The sequence below is a fragment of the Lepidochelys kempii genome, chromosome 2, assembly GCF_965140285.1.
Source record: "Lepidochelys kempii isolate rLepKem1 chromosome 2, rLepKem1.hap1, whole genome shotgun sequence".
Classification (NCBI taxonomy): Eukaryota; Metazoa; Chordata; order Testudines; family Cheloniidae; genus Lepidochelys; species Lepidochelys kempii.
Window position 1 is genome coordinate 195,281,123 of NC_136381.1, and position 24,338 is coordinate 195,305,460.

The 24,338-nt window shown below is 42.0% G+C and overlaps 1 protein-coding gene across 1 annotated transcript in view; it reads right to left on the minus strand.

Annotated features, from left to right (window-relative positions):
* Positions 1-636: 636 nt before the first annotated feature.
* The window catches only part of CMTM7 (CKLF like MARVEL transmembrane domain containing 7), a 48,986-nt gene continuing 25,284 nt past the window's right edge, over positions 637-24,338 (minus strand). Inside the window, exons 2-5 of the mRNA XM_073333361.2 lie at positions 14,029-14,202; positions 8,730-8,828; positions 7,603-7,684; positions 637-7,274 (exon numbers count right to left, since the gene is read on the minus strand). Coding sequence (XP_073189462.1) covers positions 7,261-7,274; positions 7,603-7,684; positions 8,730-8,828; positions 14,029-14,202 — 369 coding nt within the window. The 3' untranslated portion in view covers positions 637-7,260. The remainder of the gene's footprint in view (positions 7,275-7,602; positions 7,685-8,729; positions 8,829-14,028; positions 14,203-24,338) is intronic.

A 24,338-nucleotide genomic window follows, 5' to 3' on the forward strand; every position in this document is an offset into this window, starting at 1 on the left:
TTGTGGAGCAAGCACTGGGAGCTAGGGGGAAAAAGCGGGCACTCTCTTGAGTGATCAACATTCACTCTTTCTTGAATGATCAACTCTTCTTTGGGGAAGAATAATGGCAAAATCCCAGACGTTTTTAGATATTTAAAAATTCCTCCCGGACGGCGATTTAAGAACCAAAAAGCCGGACATGTCTGGGAAAATACGGACGTATGGTAACCCTATGCACTCCAGCCTCCTTTGTCGCTTCACTTGTGGTAGAACAACAGTGGGAAGATGGCCCAAAATTCTCAATGCGGACACCTGCATGTTTGTTTCTGAGCTGCAGTTAAGCACCTGCTCTCTTATTTGCTTCAGGCTGGCAACCAAACCAGTGACGTTGCACCGGTGTAACAAGCAACGCAGCTGTGTGTCTGCACTTCCCAGTCTGTTTGGATGTAGGTATGCTTTGTGAGGTTGGAGGGCAGCAAAGTGAACACTTCCATTGGCTATCAGGCCCACAGTTCCTGAAGCAGTGGAGTATGGGAAATTTTAGCAAGCCTTTGGGGAGCTCAAGGAAGTGAGGGAGCAGGGGTTTGACTTCCTGGGCAGCTTAACTGGGTTTGAGGTCATACCCTCCACACAGAAGTCAGAAGTGTATTTTGTCCATTTTTATTTATAGTAATACAGCAGCAAAGAAGCAGGTGGAATTATATACACAGGCCAGAAGACAATGAGTGATCCTCAGTTTGAGGTAAGCCCCTCTTACCCTCCCTGCCTGCTATATTAAACCTCATTGTCATTACACTTTATGACAATACCAACTTTTAATAAAGCTTTGACTGCTATGATAAAGTGGATGCAGAGATTTGGCTTCAGGGCCTGTAAGATTCATGTAGCTGAGCAGAGGACGTAATACTGCGATTAAAAAAAACAAACTTCGCTAATTTAGGTCAACTTATATTCCAGGCAGTAGGATTCTTATTCAGTAAAGTTTGAGTCAACAAAAGGATGCTCCTAGCTTAATAGGGTTTGGACCTAACTGTAAAGCTCTCATGTCTGACAACCTACTGAACAGCAGGTATGAATGGAGTTCTTTGGCACCCCTATAGCTTTAATTGCCACAACTTTAGCACTGTGCACTTATGTTGGTCATGGTTCATGAAGAAGAAAGCCATGCATGAGTAGACAACCGGTGCTGGTCTAAACTCACATTGGCATAGCTACATCTCGGTGTGAAAAATCCACATGCCTGAGAGCATGTAGCTATGTCAGCCTAACCCCTGCTGTAGACAGCACGAGGTGGATAGAAGAACTCATCTGCCAACCTAGCTACCATCTCTTCGGGCGGTGGATGAACGTGCGGTGCTGTAGTAAGTGCCTGCTCTACAGGTGCACAGCTGCCATGCTGTAGCATTTTAAGTGTAGACATAGCCTTAGAATGTCTCTTGCTGGTAGCCAGAGCCTTTAGCTAGGCATACAATATTCAGCTTCTGTTCCAGTATGCTAAGATGTTCTGGATCATTGGTATACTGCTAACAGCAGTTGGTTATGGGAACTCAAGGCTCAAATAGGCCCCTCTCCATGAAAGGCCTACAGGCTTGTTAGCTTCAATGGTGCCAGGCTATGAGACCTGTGTGAAGGCAGATAAAGCTGTACAAAACACAGAAAAGTAGAGGCAATTTGGGCCTTCAGTGGTTCGGCTGTTGCAGCCAAAGAAAATTACTGGCACAATAACAGTAGGAAAAAAGGCAGTGAACCAGTCCACTGCAAAGGTTTTATGCCCCCCCACCCCCCAAAAAAAGTGATGTATTGCACATCCTAAAGAAGAGCAGGTGTACAGAACCACCAGACCCTTTTTGAACTTCATTGCTGGGGTGAAAGGCCCACCACTTGGATCATTACACATATTGAATCTATTTCCCTATGTTAAGTATCCTCATACCTTCTTGTCAACTGTCTAAATGGGCCATCTTGATTATCACTACAACAGTGTTTTTTTCTCCTGCTGATAATAGCTCTTCTTAATTAATTAGCCTCTTTCTGTCTGTATGGCTACTTCCACCTTCTCTGTATGTATAGATATATCTTCTTACTAGGTGTTCCCTTCTATGCATCCGATGAAGTGGGCTGTAGCCCACAAAAGGTTATGCTCTAATAAATTTGTTAGTCTCTAAAGTGCCACAAGTACTCCTGTTCTTATTGATAGACCAGCTTAACCACATAACAGTTCTGTACACTCAGAGCACTTGGGGCCTTTTTTTTTTTTTGGTTGAAGTCCAAAAGTCAACTATTTATCTGAGCTCACCTAAAGAGATTGAAAGCAGAAGCCCACTAATGCATTTTAACTGAACTGATTCTCCCTAGCCATTTCTCCTCTAAGGAAAAGACATTTGAAAGTGAGGAGCACTCCTCACTACTGTGCTATGCTCAAACAATCTTGGCTTTGGCTCAAGTTAGTATTTGTCCCATGAGAAGCTGCACTGGGATGCTGAAAATAAGCCTCCAGGGTCACGTTAGCAGATAAAGTGATGTCAGGGAAAAGGTGAAGCACTGATCTTCCACACCAAAAGTCTGACACTCATGGAAATAAAGGAAATGCACTTTATGCTTCTTGGCAATGGTCAGTCCCTAAGGGTCTGTCTCCACTTAAACTGTTACAGGGGTACCTGCAGTGCGTCAGGGTAGACACTGCCCATGCCAACAGGTGAAGTTCTGTTGCTGAGATATGTAATCCACCTCCCCAAGAGGCAGGAACTAGGTAAGCTGAAAAATTCTTCCATCAACAGAACGCTGGCTACACCAGAGGTTAGGCTGGCCTCAGGGGAGTAGATTCTTTTTTCACCCTTGAGACACATAGCTATGCCAATGTAAGTTGCCACTGCAGACCAGCCCGTAGTAACTGTTAATATCTATGGGTTGTAAGATGCTGCTGTAGTTTACTTCCTGCATTTATGCTACTTCCTGAATTGAAATTAAAGTAACTGCATTGTTTTAAGACACTAAGGAAATGAAGTACAGTATCCCCTGAATTACCCATGGACTTTAGGATCTCTGCTTCTTTACATGGGGGGAAAACCCATATCCACAACACAGCAATGCTCTCATCACATTCTGCTTTTTACAATTCATTAGACCGCTTTCTATGCCTCTCAGTCACCTAGTGTGCAACATGTTTTGTTGTGTGTCCTGTCACAATTGACACACTAATGGCTTTTAGCTATACAACCTGTTCATAGGTAAGTGTTTTCTCAGCGTTGAGACTCAAATCGCAAAACTGATTTGAGGCCCTCTGTCCCTCCTCAAAACCAGACCCTTTGCTCATTCCTGGCCCCCTGCATGGTTCCTCTTGCACTTAGGCCTTGTTTGTCCCTGTCTTCCAGAGTCAGGGATGCAGATGCTCTTTTTCCACCCCTAAACAAAATTATAGGGACCCACTTACAGCCACCAGCAAAGAGCGTGGGGGCAATCACTCCTCTCTGACCTCTCCTTCTGCTGGCAGGTTGATGTAGAATCAGGCTCCAGCTCTGCTGCTCCTCCCTTGGGCTGCAGGCAGGAAGTAGATGGCAGTTCACAATTACCCCGGCTGCATAAGAAGGGGAGGTACTGGCTTGAACTCCATGCCCTACCTGCGGTTGGTGTCTGCTTTGATCTTGTGTGGAGCAGTTTCCTTCACTTTCTCCTCCCGACCCTGGCTTCAGTTATTGCACTCCATGGGCCACCATTGAACTTGGGGGTACTGGGAGCCAACACAGGCTCTGAGGTGGGACCTACAACAAAGTGTGGTGAGGGGAGACCTCCACTTGATGAGAGTTCCTGATAGTTCTAAGTGGAAATACAGCCCAGCACCCTGATATGCCTAAGAGGGACAACAGGAGACAGGCACCAAAAGAGCGTGCTAAGCTCTAACCAGAAGAACATTGACAGCAGTGTGTATAAGCCACGCATATTGGGGGGAGGGAGGGTGATTGTCACCTCAAATGATGGTATATACATCTTAGAGCAGGATGCCCCTACTTTACCCAGCTGAGAGTTGCATTATCACCTTGACAGAGCACAAGGCCTGAAGCTCCTTAAGTATAAATGGACCAGGCTGCAGGTTTCCTCCTGTATGGGCTATGGAGACTACAGATCCAAGCATTAAATACTTCATCTTAAGCTATGTGATTCACCTGCAAATTGATGCCACCTTCCTCAGGCTCAGGTTACGATTTATAACATTTTCCTTTGGCTGGCGCAGAATGTATACTCAGAAGGAAAGAGAATGTGAAATATGAAAATAATGGACGAGAGAGGCTAAAAGGAAGCACTTCTCCAGCTCTATCTTGTTGCTCCTTCAGGTGTGCAACAACTTGAAGGCTGTTAATATTTGCTAGCTTCTTTATTACGGTAGTTATGACAGGTGACAGTTAAATGAGACGCCCCTCCTGTGCTCACTTTGGAATTCTGTAGAGAGCAATGTGTTTCAGCCCCCACTGAAAATCCTTCACTCACAGTATTTGTATCAGGTACCATTGTTTGGTAATTGCTGGAATTCTCCTAGCCTTCTTTGCCACAGGCAGCATGCCAACTACACTCACATAGTGATTTGCTCTTCGAGGCTGCACGTATGACACAGTAATCTGCTGCTCCTCCTCTCAGCCCTTTTCTGAAGAATCTTTCTCAACTGCTTTTGCAGAACATATGCAACCGCTATTTGAAAGGTGCGCAATGAAAAGCTGAACAATTTAAAAGCAATTAAAAGGAGAATTAAGCTGTCACAAACTGCATAGGCATCCTCTAACCACAAAGGCTCATTTTCAAGCCAATATCTTCTGTAAGACAAATGTATCATTCATTTTTAAACGCTTGTATTTGATATTATAGAGCAAATTCACAGCATTTTGTTCTGCATACAGATGCAAGCCAAAGGGGGAGTTTCCATTAGTTCTCCAGAAAACACATTTCAGGCCATCACAGAATGATATCCAGAAATGCTATGACCTTTAGGGTGCATTGAACTCCTAGTTGGGGATTTTTCCAACCTGGGATGTGGGTGGGGGGGGGAGGAGGGGTGTCTGGTGGGGTGGGGATGGCCCATCAATGGCAGTGCAGCACAGGGGTCAGAGACACCACTGCAGTATGGAAGAAAGCCTAGGAAAGATGAATGGACTGCGAGCTGTGGGAACCAGCGTTGTTCTGAGAGATCTCAGCTTTTTGTTAGAATTCTCGGCTCATCGCTGCTTGCCTACAGGCTATTCTGCATGGGTACTATAGTCAGTGAGGATGTGGAAGCTGCATATGTAGGACAGTGTGTAGTTGCCTTTGCTGTGTCAGAAGTCCATTTCCACGGGGCTGGGTGGGGGAAGAGGGCCTGGGGAATGTCATAGTAACTGTGAGCATTCCCCTCACAGGAGGGGAAGAGAAGTAGTATATCACTAATACATACTCACCTTCTGGCCCTGGAAGAAATCTGTCCTTAAACCTCTAGGGCCCAAGTCTAAATCATGGTCAGTGACCAGTCACCAAAAGTTGGGTAAAATTACTCAGGGAGGCTTAGTCAGTGAGCGAGTATCATCACACACAGCATCAGCCCTGATGTTGGCATTTTCAGCAGAGCAGGCAAAGAGAGGCATAGAGAATTAACTCTTCTCAGACTTGCCCGGTACTGGCTGAGGTGTACTGGCAGGGCACAGCAAGGAAGCATGCACCCTACTGCATGTGGGCTGTAGATAAATAGGAGACTATGTTCTCCAGAGCAGCAACACTATTCCTAAGCACTTTTTTTTTTTTAAATTGTGTGAATTTAGACATCCTATCTGCAGTGAACAGAACAAATACCAGACACAGCTGTAAGGCACAAAACGAGGCCAGAGTGGGATGTTGTTAAAAATCTGTAACATTTAAGGCACATTTACCCCTGGCTGTTTCATGAGCCAGATTTACACTGGAATAATTTTCTAATACAAATGTAAAAATTAGGTCAATCACAATTTCATTTACAAACTCAGGAAGAGGAGAGCTCTGCCACACTTCCCCTTTTCTTGAAAAGGGCTCTGGGAGTTTCTGGCTCTGTGGAGATGGACTAGGGAAAGGGTAGGGCGGGGGAGCTCAGGATTTGCTCATCTCCAGAACTGCGGGGGGTGGGGGGGGGGGTGGGAGAGAGAACAGACGGATGAGGGGGACGACAGAGGAAGGCAAGTGCAGAATTAGGTTGCATTAACTGGCACTGTTTCCCTCTTCCTCCTCAGAAACCCCACTTTAGGAGGAATCCAGGAACAGCCCCACTAGACACAGTGTCCCTGAAAGAACAGCTCTAACAGAGCAGAGGTAAGGGGTATCCCTACAGATTGAAGGTTATGTAGGAGGAGCAAGATGGTTCTACTCTAGGAGAAATGCATGCATGCACCCACACACACACACTCTCTTCCTCGCCCCCTTCTTTCCCCCCCGGAGAGAATAATTTCTGGGAAACTCACAATTACCCTCTCCATGGGTTATTTCTGTGGAGGGGAGAATGGAAATATGCAAATACATATATATGAGGAGGAAAGCAACAGACTTAGTGCACCACTAAGCATATGTTCTTGCATACCTATTGTACAGTACAGAGAAAAGAGTTTTTGGGGGGGTTATGAATGACTGTATATTAAAAATGTAGGAACAGAATTAATTATTTTGGCATCTAGAAAACTCAGTTTACATTTGAGGTTAGAAGGGAGCATTCACAGTGAGTTGTCCAAGACATGGTTCCTGAAAAAGGATTTTTTGATGCTGGCCGAACAGATGTAAAAAATATCAGTGACAACAAAAGAGAAAGTAAAAGAGAACTTAAGGCAGGTTTCCCAGGCACAGACTGGTGTGAAAGAGTTGCTTTGTTAAAGGAATTATCCTTGAAGATTAATAATCAGAGGTGAATTTGCAGAATTTCCCTTCTGCAAATGCATGGAGGAAATCAGAATTAATCTTTCCATCTTTAAAATCATACAGATCCTAATTAAACAACTCTCCAAAGGAGGTTTGAATATTCTCATTGCATGTAACTGGGAGCCAAAGACCAGCTTACGAGACAGAAAGAGCACTTCTCTAAAGTTCAGAAAAAAAAGATTTTGCCATCAAACTGTTCTGACACCAAATTCTTTGGTTCCAACATTGGTTGTTTCTCTCCTTGCATAAGATGTTCAAGTAAATCTTCAAATCTACTGTATGTAATCCAATCACACAAATGTCAACTCTCTCCTCCTGGCACATGGTGGACCCTCTTCTTTGATATCCCTTTTAGAAAGGCACAAACATCTTGCAGTGGCCAAACAGTCATACAGCTGCATCTTTAAAAAGGAAGTCAGAGTCAGTTTGGTTTGCCACAAGCAAATTAATTTATTTGATTAAAAAATATGCAGGAAGCCACTATGAACTCTTTTGGGGGGTATGAGGACATGGAGTATTCACTGATTATTACATGTAGGTTATGTTGTTGTTATTGTTAGCTGTTAATAAGTTACTGTGTCAATTGACCATGCTAAAGTACTGTGTTGTAAATATATTGAGCTACATCATACAGAACATTAATAAATTCTTCCATACAAACTCTGCCATGGAAAATATAAATATTCCATTTGTGAAGTATTCTGCCTAGTTTTAACATTTGATTCTTACCTGTTGACTGAGTAATACATGAGATCTTGTAGGATAACCAAATGCTCAAAGCGCAAAGGAATGTAGCTAAGAAACCAAACGTCTGTTAAAAGAAACGGTATATGTAAAAAGAAAGCATGTTCACTTATCTACACTGCAGAGCATCCCATGCATTCAAATTCCATAATTATTTATTCATTGATGGGGAAATTCCCCCCACTGTGCCTGCATGAAGCATCTGAATCATTTATGCCCACAAATTAGAGTTTACGAAGGCTTTAAATGGTACATAGATCTCATGCAGGATCTCTGTACATGGGCGACTTTCACCCTGTGCACCCAAAAGTGTGCTGAATGCTAATACCTCCCAAAACAAACAACAATCTCCCTCTTTTTTTCTTTGCTGCTTGTAGCTTGATTCATTTTTAAGATTTCTTAAATGTGTGTAAATGTAAATAATTTACTCAAGGGAAAGCTGAGTCAAAGAGATGAGTTGTACAGTTAGACCCAGAGCCTCAAAAATATTTAAGAACCTAAATACCTCTGAGGATCTGGGCTTTGGTGGAGTGAGTTTCACAGTCTAAATCCCGTTCCCATCAAAATTCAATTTCCCATATATAGGCACCTCCCCCAATCAATCCCTATGGAAGTTCATGACTGGGGAGGCAGAGGTGACTTCAGAGGTAGCTAGGGCCAATCCCATGGTGGGCTTTAGTTCTCATGACACAGACCTTGAACTGGACTCTGTTAAGTAGGGAGCAAATGCAAAGAGCAGAGCACTGGGATGCTGTGCTCATGATAAGTTTTGTTGCTAAACTGACAAACTGCCTTGTTTTGTAGTGAAGTAAAGTTACTTAATCCTTCACCAAAACCCATTGGTTCTTTGTGTTTTGCAGCAGCTAGAGCCTTGTGTTTTACCTCTTTAACATGTCTAATCTCCCCCAATGTAGGGAACTGGAATCCCACAGTAATCAATTTTCTTTTGTGTAGTTATGGTATGTTAATTGAAACAAGCCAAAAAGATAGTACACCCATGGAGACCAAACAAGACAGGATTGTAAAGAAAATAAAGCTGAAAGCAGTAAATTCCTAATGTAGAGTAACAAAGTGTCAGGACTAGTAAACACTTATCTAACGAACAGCCTTACCGCTCCAGCTACGAGTCCTGCTGAACTATAGCTCTTTGACGTTGCCACAATAGAGGCAATGAGAAGCAGGAGTGTACCAATTAAATAATGGAGAAGTTCCTGAAAATACAAACATAGCACTGTTTAGAAGGGAAACATATCAGAAAAGCATTTAAACAAACCAACAAGCAGGTAGACAAAAGGCAGGCAGGCTGGCTGGCTGTGGTAGCATGTTTCAGAGCAGCTCAGTGGGGAGAAGGAAACAGAATTAGATTTCAGGATGTGGTTGGTCAGGTGTGTAGGGGTAAACAGAAGAACATGCTTCACCCCCCCCCCCCCCATGACAGTAAGGTCTTTAACAGAGCTAAATTTTGCTTGATCTACTCGCAACTTACCACAAACACAACAGGACATAGGACAGGACCCACAAAACCAGACACCCACCCCACAAAAAAACAACTTTCCTCATATCTAATGTCAAGTCTCCAAAGAACCTCTCAAGCAGAGTGTACATTGTATGTGGCAGAAGAGCAGCTAAATGATAGAGCTAGTTGAAACATTTTTTATGACCGTCTTTCTCCCCCCAAAACTCAGTTTTGTCAGAATTGAAGCATTTTGCAGGAAAATTTCTATGGCATTTTAGATGGAGAAAAGTTAAAACAAATTGTTTCACCTTTCTCACTATGAAGAACGTCAAAACATTTCATTTTGGTAAGGTACAATGATTTGTTTTAACTCTACTGTTACAATTAATTTCGTTTAGGCTTTTATATTATATTAAATATTCATTTTATAATAATATAAAGACAATATATTTTATCATATATATACTTATGGTTTATATTATAATATTTTGACATTATCTAGACAATTAGACATGATCAAAACAAAATGTTGTGATAATTTTGAACCTACATTTATCAGAATTATTTTTTTGCTGGAAATTTCAGCTTTTCATTCAAATTCAGAACAAAAACAACATTTAAGAAATGTTAGAATTTCCCACAGAATGGAAGTTCCAGTTTCTCTTTACACTCTTCTCAAGCCCTGAACATATGTGAAATCTCATTCACTTCACAAACACAGAAACACACTCTCCCTCCCAGCTCTGCTCTCTATATCAGTACTGCAAACTGTCATGCTGCTATTTGTGCCTTTTCTTCCTTCTTCAATTATATCTTTGCTTCTCTGAACTCCCGATGACTATTTATGAGTTCTGTGGCGCAGAAGTGGATTCTTTTTGGTGATTGGAACATGTATAACTGTATTTTGGAGGGAAATTCTTCTTGTTTAGGAGTCTCTCCCTTCCTGGCTGAAGGAACTAAATCATGTTCGGGAAACTGCAGCCAACAAAATCTAATATGCTTCCCCCCACACACAATTTTTTAAACAAAAGGCTAAGATATGAAAATTCATACAGTCTTTTAATCAGGTGATCTATGTGCAATAGAACATGATATCTTGAGAGGACACTGGTTATAATGAGAGATAAGCAAAAGTGACAATATTTGGATCAGGATTTTAAGCACTTCCCATGTATGAAGGGTTTCAATCCAGGAGTTTGGTTTGGTTCATTGTAAAAACATTGGGCCTCTTGCAAGATTTGGATGTCGATCTGGATTTTAAATCCCCATGAAGTTTGGGGGCTATACAGATCCAGAATTTAGGTTCAGGTCTTTCTGTAATCAATACTGAGAGACAGAGAAATTAAACATGAACTTCAGCCTACACTTTCAAAATTCTTTTTATTTTTTACCAGTCAAAACTTTTACCAGTCAGTTCTGGGTACTCAACTGGTGACTGACGCAGCTGGTTTTCAGAAAAGGAATTCTCAGCACTTTCAAAAGAATCAGGCTCCTTTAAGGTGTCTCAAATTGGTCACTCACAAATTGCGTCACCCAAAGTCACTAGTCACTTTTGAGCATTTAGGTTGAACTGGTCTCTCATACAAGCCACACCTCTAACATTTATCTTTAGGCAAAATCAGAAGAGGCCTGAATAGTTGGGAGGTGCACTTTTTTTGGAGGGGGGGGGAGCGATTGCAATTGTAAATATATTCTTTAATAAAAAGGGGGGAAGATGTAAAATTAATGCTGATCTACAGTAAGAAAGGAGTATGTGCACATTCCTTAATCTGACATCAATCCAGTGAATTATGTATACAGTTTGCATTAAAAACAGTCTAACGCCTTCTTTAATTTCCTGGCAGGACCTTCCCCCTTTTAATTCATTCTGAGACAGATTAATATGTCATTAGGCATAATGACAGCATGTTGTAACAGAATGGCAAGATCTAGGATCTCACACAAGGATGCGGGACTCATCTGTTGATTGACCTGCTAGTGAGAGTTAGAGCCCTGTGTAAAGCTGCTAAGTAAGTTCTGCTGACTCACTGCAGTTTGTACAGTGTGTTAATTCCACAAGGATATAAGAGGAGGACATGACCCTCTGCCATGGGAAACCAAGAGATGAGACAGGAACATCCTACAGGAAATCCTAGGAACGGTCAGACACTGGGATGGGGTGTGGTGGGATGGAAAGTTGAGGGCTATATTTGACTTGGTACAGCATGGTAGACTCTTTGGAATATGGTGGAGTACATGAATTCTAATTCAACGATGAGGTAGTGTAACTAGTTCCTAGTCATGCAGTTGTAACATAATTTCCCCAAATCCCCATTACTCTGTATCTTCTCCAATTGCTAACACCTGTGCAAAGTGGATGGAAAATGCTACCATTCTGATCTGATGGTATTTTGCACCAATTTTTCACAATCGGATCAGCAGTGAAGAATCAGGCCTGTAACTGTCCAATGTAATGAACATGAGAGGAAAGATGCAATTGCCACATCTACGAAGATTTAGCCCTGGTCTACACTAGTGGGGGGATCGATCTAAGTTACGCAACTTCAGCTACGTGAATAACGTAGCTGAAGACGACGTACTTAGATCGACTCACTGTGGTGCCTTCACCGCGGTAAGTCGACTGCTGCCGCTCCCCCGTCAACTCCACCTGCACCTCTCGCGCAGCTGGAGTACAGGAGTAAACGGGAGAGTGCTCAGGGATCGCTGCCCGCTGATCCGGCAGGTAGTGAAGACATACCCTAATAAAAGTTATATCAAAGTAGAAACAGGCTAAATACTTTGAAAGAAACTTGAAGACTTGTCTAGATTTTCTCCAGAAATTAACATTATAAGAATGCAAGATCCCTTTGTAATTCTTATTATACAGACTCAAAGGGCCAAATTCTCATGTGGGGTAACAGCAGATATACATTTAACTTAGCATTTCAATGGATACCCAACAATCTCCCAGAAGCCTTGCCTATATTTAACAATAGATCTAAGAATTCCTAATAGGACTGTTTTCACATAAGTGTTATGTTATTATATGTAGTCACCAAATAATCACAACTGTGGTATTTAGCTTTGTGTTTTGTTTGCATTTATCTGCAATTTGTGGAGTTTGAAAACCAAAGTGACGTATAACATTGACTGTAGACTCCACTAGATAATGGGTGAAATCCTGGCTCCACTGAAGTCAGTGAAAAAATTGCCACTGATTTCAATTTCATCAGCTATTCAGTGTCAGCCACTATGTGTAATACAAGCTTACAGCTTTTTCCTGTTTGCATTAACCAAGTACAAAATATCAGGTTATAATCAGAGTTCAACATGAGCCCCAGCTACAAAATTCAAATCTGAATTTTGGCTATCTTATAATATGCAGTCATATGGATCCAAGATTTGATCAGTTATTAAGGTTGTGTCCATCTGGAAAATTCAAATTTCAAACATCTTGTAAACATGAGGATCTGCAGACCTGAGGTTTTGGATGTGGCTCATGATTGCTACAGACTGGTGACCCATTCATTTGTTATGCTACATTTCATAAACACAGCAATTCCTGATAAAACAACAACAAATAATAATGAATCTGCACCAACACCCAAGAGTACATTACTTTGGGGGAGGAAAAGAGTGTAACATAACACATCAGTAGTATGGAGGATTTTGAAGGAAAAAGAGAATGGTTAGAGGGAAATAAAGCAAAGAGGAAAATAGAAGAAAACTAGTGAAAGGGAATGATGGCATAGGAAATAATCCCATGGAATAGCTGTATTTCTGATGTTAAGCTTTCCTTCTCCCATAGCTGCAGGCATATCAGTAGAGCTGGTCAGACGCTGTCACAACCCATAATGGGTGATGGAATTTTTCATCAAAATTTCAAGTTTTGATGCAAAAAGTTGAAAGATTTTCCTGAAACTACACCACAATTGTCAGACAGCTCTGCAGAGGAGATGCTACCACTTTTCAGAGTAAGGTGCGCAAACAGAAAAGTTTGTAACTGGCATGCAATCCATGTGGCAAAATGGTCAGATCTGGGTTCAGCTCTGATACTAGTGTGTGAGAGATCTGGGGCAAGTCACATAACCAGTCTGGACCTCAGCTCTTCTTCCTCTATAATAGAGATAATGAGGCTCATCCACCTTTGCAGAGGTCTGTGGATGAAGACTGGTATAGAAGTGTATTATTATGATGATGACTATGGTGCACTTGTCCCCTCACCCTGTCTTCTGTGAATGTCATCAGTGGTTGAGATCAATAGTGGAAAAAGCAATGTAACTCAGCAGTTGGAAGCACAAGTAACAGGACAGTAACTATAAAAGTTGCTGAAATAAATCTTGCCAAGGAACAAGGAAGAACTGGAGATCAGCTCCAAAAATACAACATAGTTTAGAAGAAGTTTTAAAATCGGAAACAAATGCACAGTAAAAAAACAAACACACACACACAAACTCTCTCACTCACACACACAGAGATTTTTTTTTTTCCAGCATGTCTTAAAATGGGCCATCTATAGCTTGTCCATTACTCTGCCCTCAAGGAAGTAAAGTTTCCTTATCCCATGAGATGGGCTCCACAGCATCTGTATACAGGACAGCAATTATGCATGTGTTAACTTACACTCATCCTTAACTTTAAAATGTTTCTTGACTCAGGGCCTATCTGCTCAATGCTAACTTAAGAAGAGCACTGGACATGAAGATCTCTCATTTTCTTTTATCTGCATCAAAGTAACTCAGTTTATACTGGTGTAAGGCAGAGTAGAATCAGGCTCAAAGAATGTGGGAGAGTGCCTGCATGCTCCAGTTCAGCAGGCAGTATGAAAGATGAAGTGACTGGTCAAAGGATTCATGAAGGACAAGAAGAGAGGGAAACAGAGAAAAAAGCAGTGGCTCCACAAATAATCAGATAGAGCAACTAAAGAGGTTAGTGCATGAGAGGTGCAGGGTAGCAATCCCACCAATGTCACTTACCGCAAGTGGCCAACTAATACAGGTGAGCATTCTGTATGCTCTGAAAAGGTAGACAAAATAAAAAACAAGAATCATAATCAAGTCACACATGGTGACAGTTTCAAAGTAGACGGATGCACTGTAATTTGTCCACGCTGAATTCTTCACACAGATGAATCCAATCAGCAGTGATATCTGAAAGACAGAATAATACATTTTATTGAGCAACCCCCAGGTGCTCAGAGTGCTTCATACAAAATATGAAGAACAATTCAAATACATACATCATTTAAAAATCAAGCAGGTAAAAAGCACTTTAGATGAGCCCAGTACAGACAGAAGGAGAAAGTAATGAGCACAGAACCAACATGAGGATAATAAAAACCTCTTTGAAATAAATATCTTGAGATAATTTTTAAAAGCATAGAGAGACAAATGTCAGAAGTGAGCAAGTTCCACACCACAACACCCCATCACTAGTAAGAGCACTGCCACCGGCCAACCTGAAATGCAACAGTGGGATCCCTAAGAGGTGGAGAGGTCTCAGAGTGTAGTGAATAACCAGAAAGAGATCTCAAATACAGACAGGTTTTCAAAAGGCTCTCAGTGACTGGGGTGCCTAAATCCCATTAGCTTTCACAGGGTTTTAGGCACACAAGTGCTTTTGGAAATGTTAATCAGGGCCTAAACTGTTAAAGGCTGTAAAAACCGAGGCCCTGAGCTTGCAAGTACTCATATGCATACTCTTATTCATGTGATTGCATTCATTGGGACTTCTCATATACATAATCTGAGGATCTGCCTCCAATAGGGCCGAACTAAAATCAATTTACCTCTTTACCACTAGCCAAAGGAAAGAATGTAGGACGCGCATAATATGAAAAATATATAAAAAAGTAGAGGAATTTTATAGCTTGTCCCTATGATTGTCACACCTGACAAATCACCTATGAACTACATATATAATTGTCACATTACAATATTAACATCAAGTAGCTTGTACTCACTGTGGTTTTTCATAGGTACTAAGGTCAGAAGGGACCATTATGATCATCTAGTCTGACTTCCTGCACAATGCAGGCCACAGAATCTCACCCACCCACTCCTGCGAAAAACCTCACCTATGTCTGAGCTATTGAAGTCCTCAAATTGTGGTTTAAAGACTTCAAGGAACAGAGAATCCTCCAGCAAGTGACCTGTGCCCCATGCTACAGAGGAAGGTGAAAAAGCTCCAGGGTCTCTTCCAATCTGCCCTGGAGGAAAATTCCTTCCTGATCCCAAATATGGCCATCAGCTAAACCCTGAGCATATGGGCAAGATTCACCAGCCAGATACTACAGAAAATTCTTTCCTGGGTAACTCAGATCCCACCCCCATCTAACATCCCATCACAGGCCTTTAGGCCTATTTACCATGAATATTTAAAGATCAATTACCAAAATCATGTTATCCCATCATCCTCCATAAACTTATCGAGTTTAATCGTAAAGCAAGATAGGTTTTTTGCCCCCACTGCTTCCCTTGGAAGGCTATTCCAAAACTTCACTCCTCTGATGGTTAGAAACCTTCATCTAATTTCAAGTCTAAACTTCCTGGTGGCCAGTTTATATCCATTTGTTCTTGTGTCCACATTGGTACTGAGCTTAAATAATTCCTCTCCCTCACCGGTATTTATCCCTCTGATATATTTATAGAGAGCAATCATATCTTCCCTCAACCTTCTTTTAGTTAGGCTAAACAAGCCAAGCTCCTTGAGTCTCCTTTCATAAGACAGGTTTTTCATTCCTCGGATCATCCTAGTAGCCCTTCTCTGTACCTGTTCCAGTTTGAATTCATCCTTCTTAAACATGGGAGACCAGAACTGCACACAGTATTCCAGGTGAGGTCTCACCAGTGCCTTGTATAACGGTACTAAAACCTCCTTATCCCTACTGGAAATACCTCTCCTGATGCATCCCAAGACCGCATTAGCTTTTTGTACAGCCATTTCACATTGGCGGCTCATAGTCATCCTATGACCAACCAATACTCCAAGGTCCTTCTCCTCCTCCATTACTTCTAATTGATGCGTCCCCAGCTTATAACTAAAATTCTTGTTATTAATCCCTAAATGCATAACCTTACACTTCTCACAATTAAATTTCATCCTATTACTATTACTCCAGTTTACAAGGTCATCCAGATCCTCCTGTATGATATCCCGGTCCTTCTCTAAATTGGCAATACCTCCCAGCTTTGTATCATCCGCAAACTTTATTAGCACACTCCCACTTTTTGTGCCGAGGTCAGTAATAAAAAGATTAAATAAGATTGGTCCCAAAAATGATCCCTGAGGAACTCCACTGGTAACCTCCCTCCAGCCTGAAAGTTCACCTTTCAGTAGGACCCGTTGTAGTCTGCCCTTCAACCAATTCTTTATCCACCTTTCGATGTTCATATTGATCCTCATCTTTTCCAATTTAACTAATAATTCCTCATGTGGCACGGTATCAAACGCCTTACTGAAATCTAGGTAAATTAGATCCACTGCATTTCCTTTCTCTAAAAAATCTGTTACTTTCTCAAAGGAGATGATCAGGTTGGTTTGGCACGATCTACCTTTTGTAAAACCATGTTGTATTTTGTCCCATTTACCATTGACCTCAATGTCCTTAACTACTTTCTCCTTCAAAATTTTATCCAAGACCTTGCATACTACAGATGTCAAACTAACAGGCCTGTAGTTACCTGGATCACCTTTTCCCCCCTTTCTTAAAAATAGGAACTATGTTAGCAATTCTCCAATCATATGGTACAACTCCTAAGTTTACAGATTCATTAAAAATTCTTGCCAATGGGCTTGCAATTTCATGTGCCAATTCCTTTAATATTCTTGGATGAAGATTATCTGGGCCCCCCAGTTTAGCCCCATTAAGCTGTTCGAGTTTCGCTTCTACCTCAGATATGGTAATATCTGCCTCCATAGCCTCATTCCCATTTGTCATGCTACCATTATCCCTAAGATCCTCTTTAGCCTTATTAAAGACTGATGCAAAGTATTTGTTTAGATATTGGGCTATGCCTAGATTATCCTTAACCTGCACTGCATTCTCAGTGTTTAGCGGTCCCACTTCTTCTTTCTTTGTTTTCTTCTTATTTATATGGCTATAGAACCTTTTACTATTGGTTTTAATTCCCTTTGCAAGGTCCAACTCTACTTCACTTTTAGCCTGTCTCACTTTATCCCTACATGTTCTGACCTCAATAAGGTAGCTTTCCTTGCTGATCCCTCCCATCTTCCACTCCCTCTATGCTTTCTGCTTTTTCTTAATCACCTGTCTGAGATGCTTGCTCATCCAGCTTAGTCCATAACTCCTGCCTATGAATTTTTTCCCCTTTCTTGGGATGCACACTTCCGATAGCGTCTGCAGCTTTGATTTAAAGTAATCCCAGGCCTCCTCTACCTTTAGATCCATACATTCTTCAATCCAATCCACTTCCCTAACTAATTTCCTTAATTTTTGAAAGTCAGCCCTTTTGAAATCAAAAACTCTAGTTGCAGATTTATTTTTGTTTGTCCTTCCATTCAGTTTGAACTGAAATAGCTCATGATCACTTGAACCAAGATTGTCCCCTACAACCATTTCTTCTATGAGGTCCTCACTACTCACCAAAACCAAATCTAAAATGGCATCCCCTCTAGTCGGTTCAGCAACTACTTGATGAAGGAATCCATCAGCTATCGCATCTAGGAAAATCTGAGCCCTATTATTATTACTAGCACTCGTCCTCCAGTCTATATCTGGGAAGTTAAAGTCTCCCATGATCACGCAGTTTCCATTAGTATTTACTTTATTAAAAACATTAAAAAGGGCTCTATCCATATCCAAATTAGATCCTGGCGGTCTATAGCACACCCCAAGCACTGTCCCAGGGGAGGCTCTAATACTTTTCTTCCCCAATGTGATTTTTGCCCAGACGGACTCTGTCTTATCCATTCCATCGCTTCTTATTTCTTTACATTCTACCTCATCATTGATATACAATGCTACTCCACCACCTTTGCCTTTATTTCTGTCTTTCCTAAACAGCACATACCCTTCAATACCATGTTTCCGTTATCCCTATAATATCTGGTTTCACTTCCTGCACCAGTAGCTCTAGTTCCTCCATTTTGTTACCTAGGCTCCTCGCATTGGTGTACAAACATCTTAATTTTTGCTGTTTGGCCTCGCTCACATTCTGTACCCGATTAGGCACGGCCATTCTACAGCCAGTATGACCTATTAGACTGGTATCCACACTGCCCTTCCTCCTTATGTCCATTCTCCTACCCACAGCTGTATCCTTTCTTACTTTGTTTTCTTCCCACTCAATGCTAAAATCCGGCGTGGAAATTACTTGGACATCTCCCAGCCATCTCCCCCAAATTCCTAGTTTAAAGCTCTCAAACAGTTGTGCCAGCCTCCATCCTAGAAGTCTATTTCCTTCCCTACTCAGATGAAGTCCATCCCGAGAGAACTGTCCTCCGTCCATGAATGCCTCCCAGTGGCCATACATCCCAAAGCCCTCCTTATAGCACCACTGCTGAAGCCATCTGCTGATAGTCATAATCTTGTCATACCTTTGTTGCCCCTCTCTAGGAACAGGCAGAATCCCACTAAAGATTACCTGAGCCTCGATTTCCTTAAGCGTCTTTCCCAGCCTGGCATAGTCTCCTGTAATACTTTCCAGCGAGAATCTAGCCGTATCATTTGTTCCCATATGAAGGATAATTAGGGGATTCTTACCTGCTCCCTTTAGGATCCTTTTCAACCTCAGGTCTACATCCCGTATCTTAGTACCTGGAAGACGGCACACCCTCTATTCTCTGGATCAGCTCTGGTTACAGGCCTGCCTATTCTTCTCAGTAAGGAGTCCCTGATCACATAGACCTGCCTTTTCCTGGTGACTGTGCTATTCTCCAGTCTATCCCCTGTTCCCTCTGGCTGCAAGTTCTTTCCATTCCTATTCTCCCTTGTAATCCTCTTCAACCCATCCTGTATCCTCCTGGGGCTCATATTTGGTGTAGTCTCCATTGACTCTTCCCCTTTTCCTGTAGGACTAGCTGCTCTTCTCTTCTTCCTTGCCCTTCCACTTTCAGGAACTACCTGCTGAGCCCCTTCTTATTTCCAACTCTACAAACCTACCTGTCTCATGTCTTTGCTCCATAAGCTGCTCGAACCCCCTTCTAAACTCAACCAGACTTTCCACCTGCATCTCCAAACCTCGGATCTTTTCCTCCATGAGCTCTATCAGATGGCATTTCATGCAGACAAAACTCTTACCAGATACCCCCTCCAGGATCATGTACATACCACAGCTTCCACATCCAGTCATCTTCATTGTGTCTTCCGCTACATGGGTCACTCCCACTGCTGCCTCTGTATCTGTCATAGCCTTCCCACCTAAATCCTGTTAATCTGGGAAACACAAACCACACCAAAACTCCACCCCCCACAGCAAAACCAAATCCCAAACAAGTACCACAACACAAACTCCCCTTCCAAACTCCCCTGTTTACAGCTCTGTTTGCTGGCTCCTATGCCACTGCAGCTGTCTGTCCTGCTGCCTGACTGGCTGCTACCTTTTTGGACCCCTCCTCAGAGAAGCCCCACCCCCTAATCAGGGCTCAGCTTCTCTCCCAGCACAAAGCCCCGACAAGCCTCTACACATACAAATACTACAAATACAAAACCAAATACACATACCTTCTCCTCCAACAGAACTTCCACTCAAACTCTCCTGTTTACAGCTCTCATGTGCAGACTTACAAAGGACTTGACTTTAAAAAAAAAAAAAAAAAAAAAAAAAGCAGCAGCAGCTACGGTCATTTGCCTACTTATGCCTATCGCTGTTTCTAGCCATAGTAGATAAAAATCTATGAGTTAAAATAATTTTAAAATATTGATTTTTTAATTTAATTAAATACAGATTTATTTTTCAAAATACACCTATTTATGATTAAATTTGAAATTGACAACACATATCAAGGCCTAAACTTACTATCATCTATGAAATTATTTAAATTAAATATAAAATAACATTAAGCAATACATGTTTGCTGCCAAGTTTTAAAGAAAATCATGGCAGCGGACTGGTGGAAGTCACTGGCTAAGCACCTGGAACCAGAGTTTGCTGAAGTGCTAAACCAGCTTTTGACAGCAGCAGCCTCTTCTGCATATGCAGACAGAATATTTTCTTATTTCAGTTTATTCAGCTAGTTCAATTCAATGATTAGTCCATTCAAAATTAAGAAACCAACTGGGAGTCGAAGAAGCAGGAGAGCCTGTTTTCCTCTTTCAATCTATGAATAAAAACTAAATGTGAGAAGATGAGATCCACTAGTTCTAAAATCTTGAAGGACATAGTGATCAGAAAAAATCAGTTCAATTCACTAACTACAGATAATATTGCCTTTGTTTAATAAATCAGTTATTTTTAAATGCAAAAAATGTTTTGATAACATTTTTGATTAACTTTTTTCTTCTTATGCATCCAGCACATTTAAGGCTGATTTATTTAATAATAATAATAAAAAAAAAAAAGTAAATGCTTTTTTGTGCATTTCAATTGAATTTGAATTTCCATCCAAACAGAATTTGATATAAATTGCAAGTAAAAAATTAGTCATCAAGTAAATAAGAAATGTATCATTCACCATTTTCTAACATAGTAAAAATGTAAAAATTAAGAAGCTGAATAAACGTAAATTAAGTTCCATCACTGCTTATATATATTGCTGGTTAGCAAAAAGATGCACCAAATTTAGTGTAAAGGCAATATTTAGTTGCAAATCAACATGTTTTAATAGCTTTTAACCAATGACAATCAACCTTTCTTCAGGAAAAACTAAAGTACAAATGCAAAACTCAATTAAAATCAATTATTTAAATCAAGACTTTCTACTTGCTGATTTAAATCACGATTCAAATCAGTGATTTCAGTTACTTTGATTTAGATCAACTCACCCTGCTCCTAGCTGAAAACCACCTAGAAATTGTTGTTTTCCAAAGATCAGAAGTGAATTTAATACAATTAATATGTAAGAATTCACTACCATTTACATAAAAAGTATCATAATAAGAACATCTAATATAGGTTCACTCACCTAAAGAATTTTTTGTTTTATCATTAACATTCTCATGAAAAAACAACATACACCTTGAGGTGGCAGTATTACAAATATTGATTATTTTTAAATGGCAGTTTTTCATTTTGTTTTCTAAGAACATTTGTTCATCTGACAAATCACAATCTTGATAGATAAAACAGACTTAAAAATCCCCAAAGCTCAAAACGGGCTGAATTTATACTTAATGCACAAAATTTTGCCCTCTCTGTACCCCCGGAATCCCATTTAGCTGCATGGGAGAGCAGAATTTAGACCAATCTGTCAAAACAATTCTAACCATGACATACACCAGCATATTCTTATTATAAACTTTGTTAGTGTTCATTTTTTTAAGGCCTTTTCACTTTTTCAGTTCCTCTTAAGTCAGTTAAGTGCAGTAAAATACTGATTCCGCAAAATGTTCAAAAGTTTTCTATTTAACAGTAGATATTACTCTACATTATTGCACTGTAATCCCTCAAATTTCTATTGAACGGACCCTTTATCAAAATAATTTAAACATGCTCAAGAGAAAATTGTGGTTCATATTCTCATCCAAAGAAGACATCTATATTTTGGAGGGAAGAGGGGGCTAAGACCTCAACTTCTCACCAACTGCAACCAAAATCTATGTGAGTTTGAATGTGAAACTAAATTATCCCTTTAGACATGTCTACAGACTGAGGACATACTCACATAAAAGGTGAATATGTATGAATACTACTGCCCTCTATTGAACAGAATGTCAGTCCATCCTATCATCTAACTCAGTGGTTCTCAACCAGGGGTATGTGTACCGTGTGGGTATTCAGAGGTCTTCCAGGAGGTATGTCAAGTCATCTTATTTGCTCAGTTTTACAAGAGGCTCTAGAGCCCTGCAGTAGGACTGGGATCCTGCAGAACCCACTGCCATAATAGCAGCAGTGGGATAAAAATTCAAACAAACAATGCAGGAGTGGGAGTGGGTAAGGCAGGGTGGGGCAGGACAGGACTGAAATTTAAAGAATAGTCCTCCTGCACCGCAAACAACATGAATGCCCCAGCCAGCAGCCTCCGCTCTCCAGCTGCCCGGCTCTGAAGGCAGCGCCACCGCCAGCAGCAGTGCAGAAGTAAGGGTGACATGGTCTGGCGCTGCCTCAGAGCTGGGTGGCCAGAGAGTTTTTAAGTGAGGTGAAACTTGGGGTACGCAAGACAAATCAGACTCCTGAAAGGGGTACAATAGTCTGGGAAGGTTGAGAACCACTGGTCTAACTTATACTAGTGCACTAAACATGGGGTGGCCCAGTTTCTTCTTGTGGCAACCAAAGTGGTAGTTGCTTTTCTCACTGGGATATCTTGTACGGACCCATGGCATGACAGCTGCCTTACACCTCTACAGGCAGATGCCTAGCAGAGGGGGTTGGACTTTGAAGAACAAACAACCAGTACATTGTGCATACAGATTTCCAGTTGAAGGAGCAGATAACTACTTACTTCCCTGCAAGACGAGACCCCATGAGGAGCTATCTGCAGTAAAAGATTCAGAACACAGACACAATTGCGGGGGAACATGGGGGCTGCTAAGAGACGAAGTCTCTCTCCAAACCCCCATCCAAAAAAATGAAGTTGGCTATGTTCCTGCCCTCTGCTGCAGGGCTGTGGCATATTGGTGGAACCCTGTGGAAAGCTTACATTGTTTCTGCCTGTGCTGTACCTGTCCTGTGGATAAAAAGGACTTCAGCCTAGGGCTAAAAACTAGAGCAGATGAGGAATTTTTTGACAAAATGTTTCAACTGAAAAACACCAATTCGTCAAAACCAAAACTTCATGGAAATGTATCCGTTCCAACAAACCTTTAGACTGGAAGGTTTCTCACATCCAAAATAGAATTTCTGTCAAAACCAAGATAGAGAGAAAGAGAGACACTCCCTAGCCCAGTGGTTAGGGCAGTCACCTGGACTGTGGGCAGCGTGGTCCCAACCTGCAGTGTCCCCGCACCAGCATGGCCCTCTCACCCCTCCCCAGGCTGCAGGGGGTGGGGCAGAACGGTGTAGCGGAACCGGAACTCTGTTCTGGCATGTTCTGCCTCTGCTACACCACAGTGGGAGGCCTCAGTTTAAGTCTCTGCTCCACATCAGGCAGACGGCCCTAACCACTGGGATAGAGAGTCTCTCTCTCTCTCTCTCTCTCTCCCTCTCTCCCCCTCTCTCCACATTTTGGAAGTTCTCGACTCTTGTTTTTGTTCCAGTGTGGAACAAAAACAAAATTAAAAAACCTCAGAATATTTTGCGAAATGGAACTATTGTTTTCCAGCCGCCCCTGCTGACAAGCGAGCACCTTTCATCAGCACTGCGTTCACTTGAAGTAAGAAGCCTGCAGAGTCCTGTGCCCAGCAAAGCTTTACAAGTTGCCAGACTTCCTGCAAGATAAAATTGACAAACTGCAAAGAAAAAACAGTCTCTGCAATGGAGAGTTAGAGTCTTTGAGCCAAATTCAATGCCGGCCTAAGTGGGTAGACTTAATTCAAGTTATGTTTCTTTACGGGGTTGCATGCTTCATACCGGGATAAACCGAGCTCGCTGCACACACCAGGGGCTTCTCACATCCATCCATTCTCCCCCACAAGCTCCTTGTGTACCATTCTCCCATCATCCCTGCAACTCCCCTCAATCTGTCCCTGTCAGCAGCTCTGTGCAGCCCCACCATTTCTACTTCACCCCATGTCCTCCATTCCACCTCTCCTGCCCATGCCAGGGGCTCTGTGTACAGCCATTCTCACCCCTGCATTCCCACCTTACTACCAGGGGCTCTGTGTGCCCTCTTCTTCCCTGCCCCCACTCCAGGGTCCCTCAGTCTCCCCCTCCAAAGCCAAGGACTCTGCATGCACCCCCATTATCCCCAGCCCCCATTTCAGGGCCCCCCAATCTCCCCCATGGCAGGGGCTCTGTGTGCACCCCATCCCTTACTTTCCCCCCTTTCCCCAAACCAGACACCGTAATTTCCCCACACACACACCAGGGATTATATGACCCCCATTTCTCCCTTGCCCTATACCAAGGATCCCCATTCTGCCCCCATACCAGGGGTTCTGTTTGCTCCCTATTCCCTCCTCCCCCATGCCAGGGGGTATGTGTACATCCCCTTCTCCCTCCTCCCCCATGCCCTCACATTCCTCCTTATCTTCCCCACCATTATTTACCTGGTAGGGTGTCCACAAGTT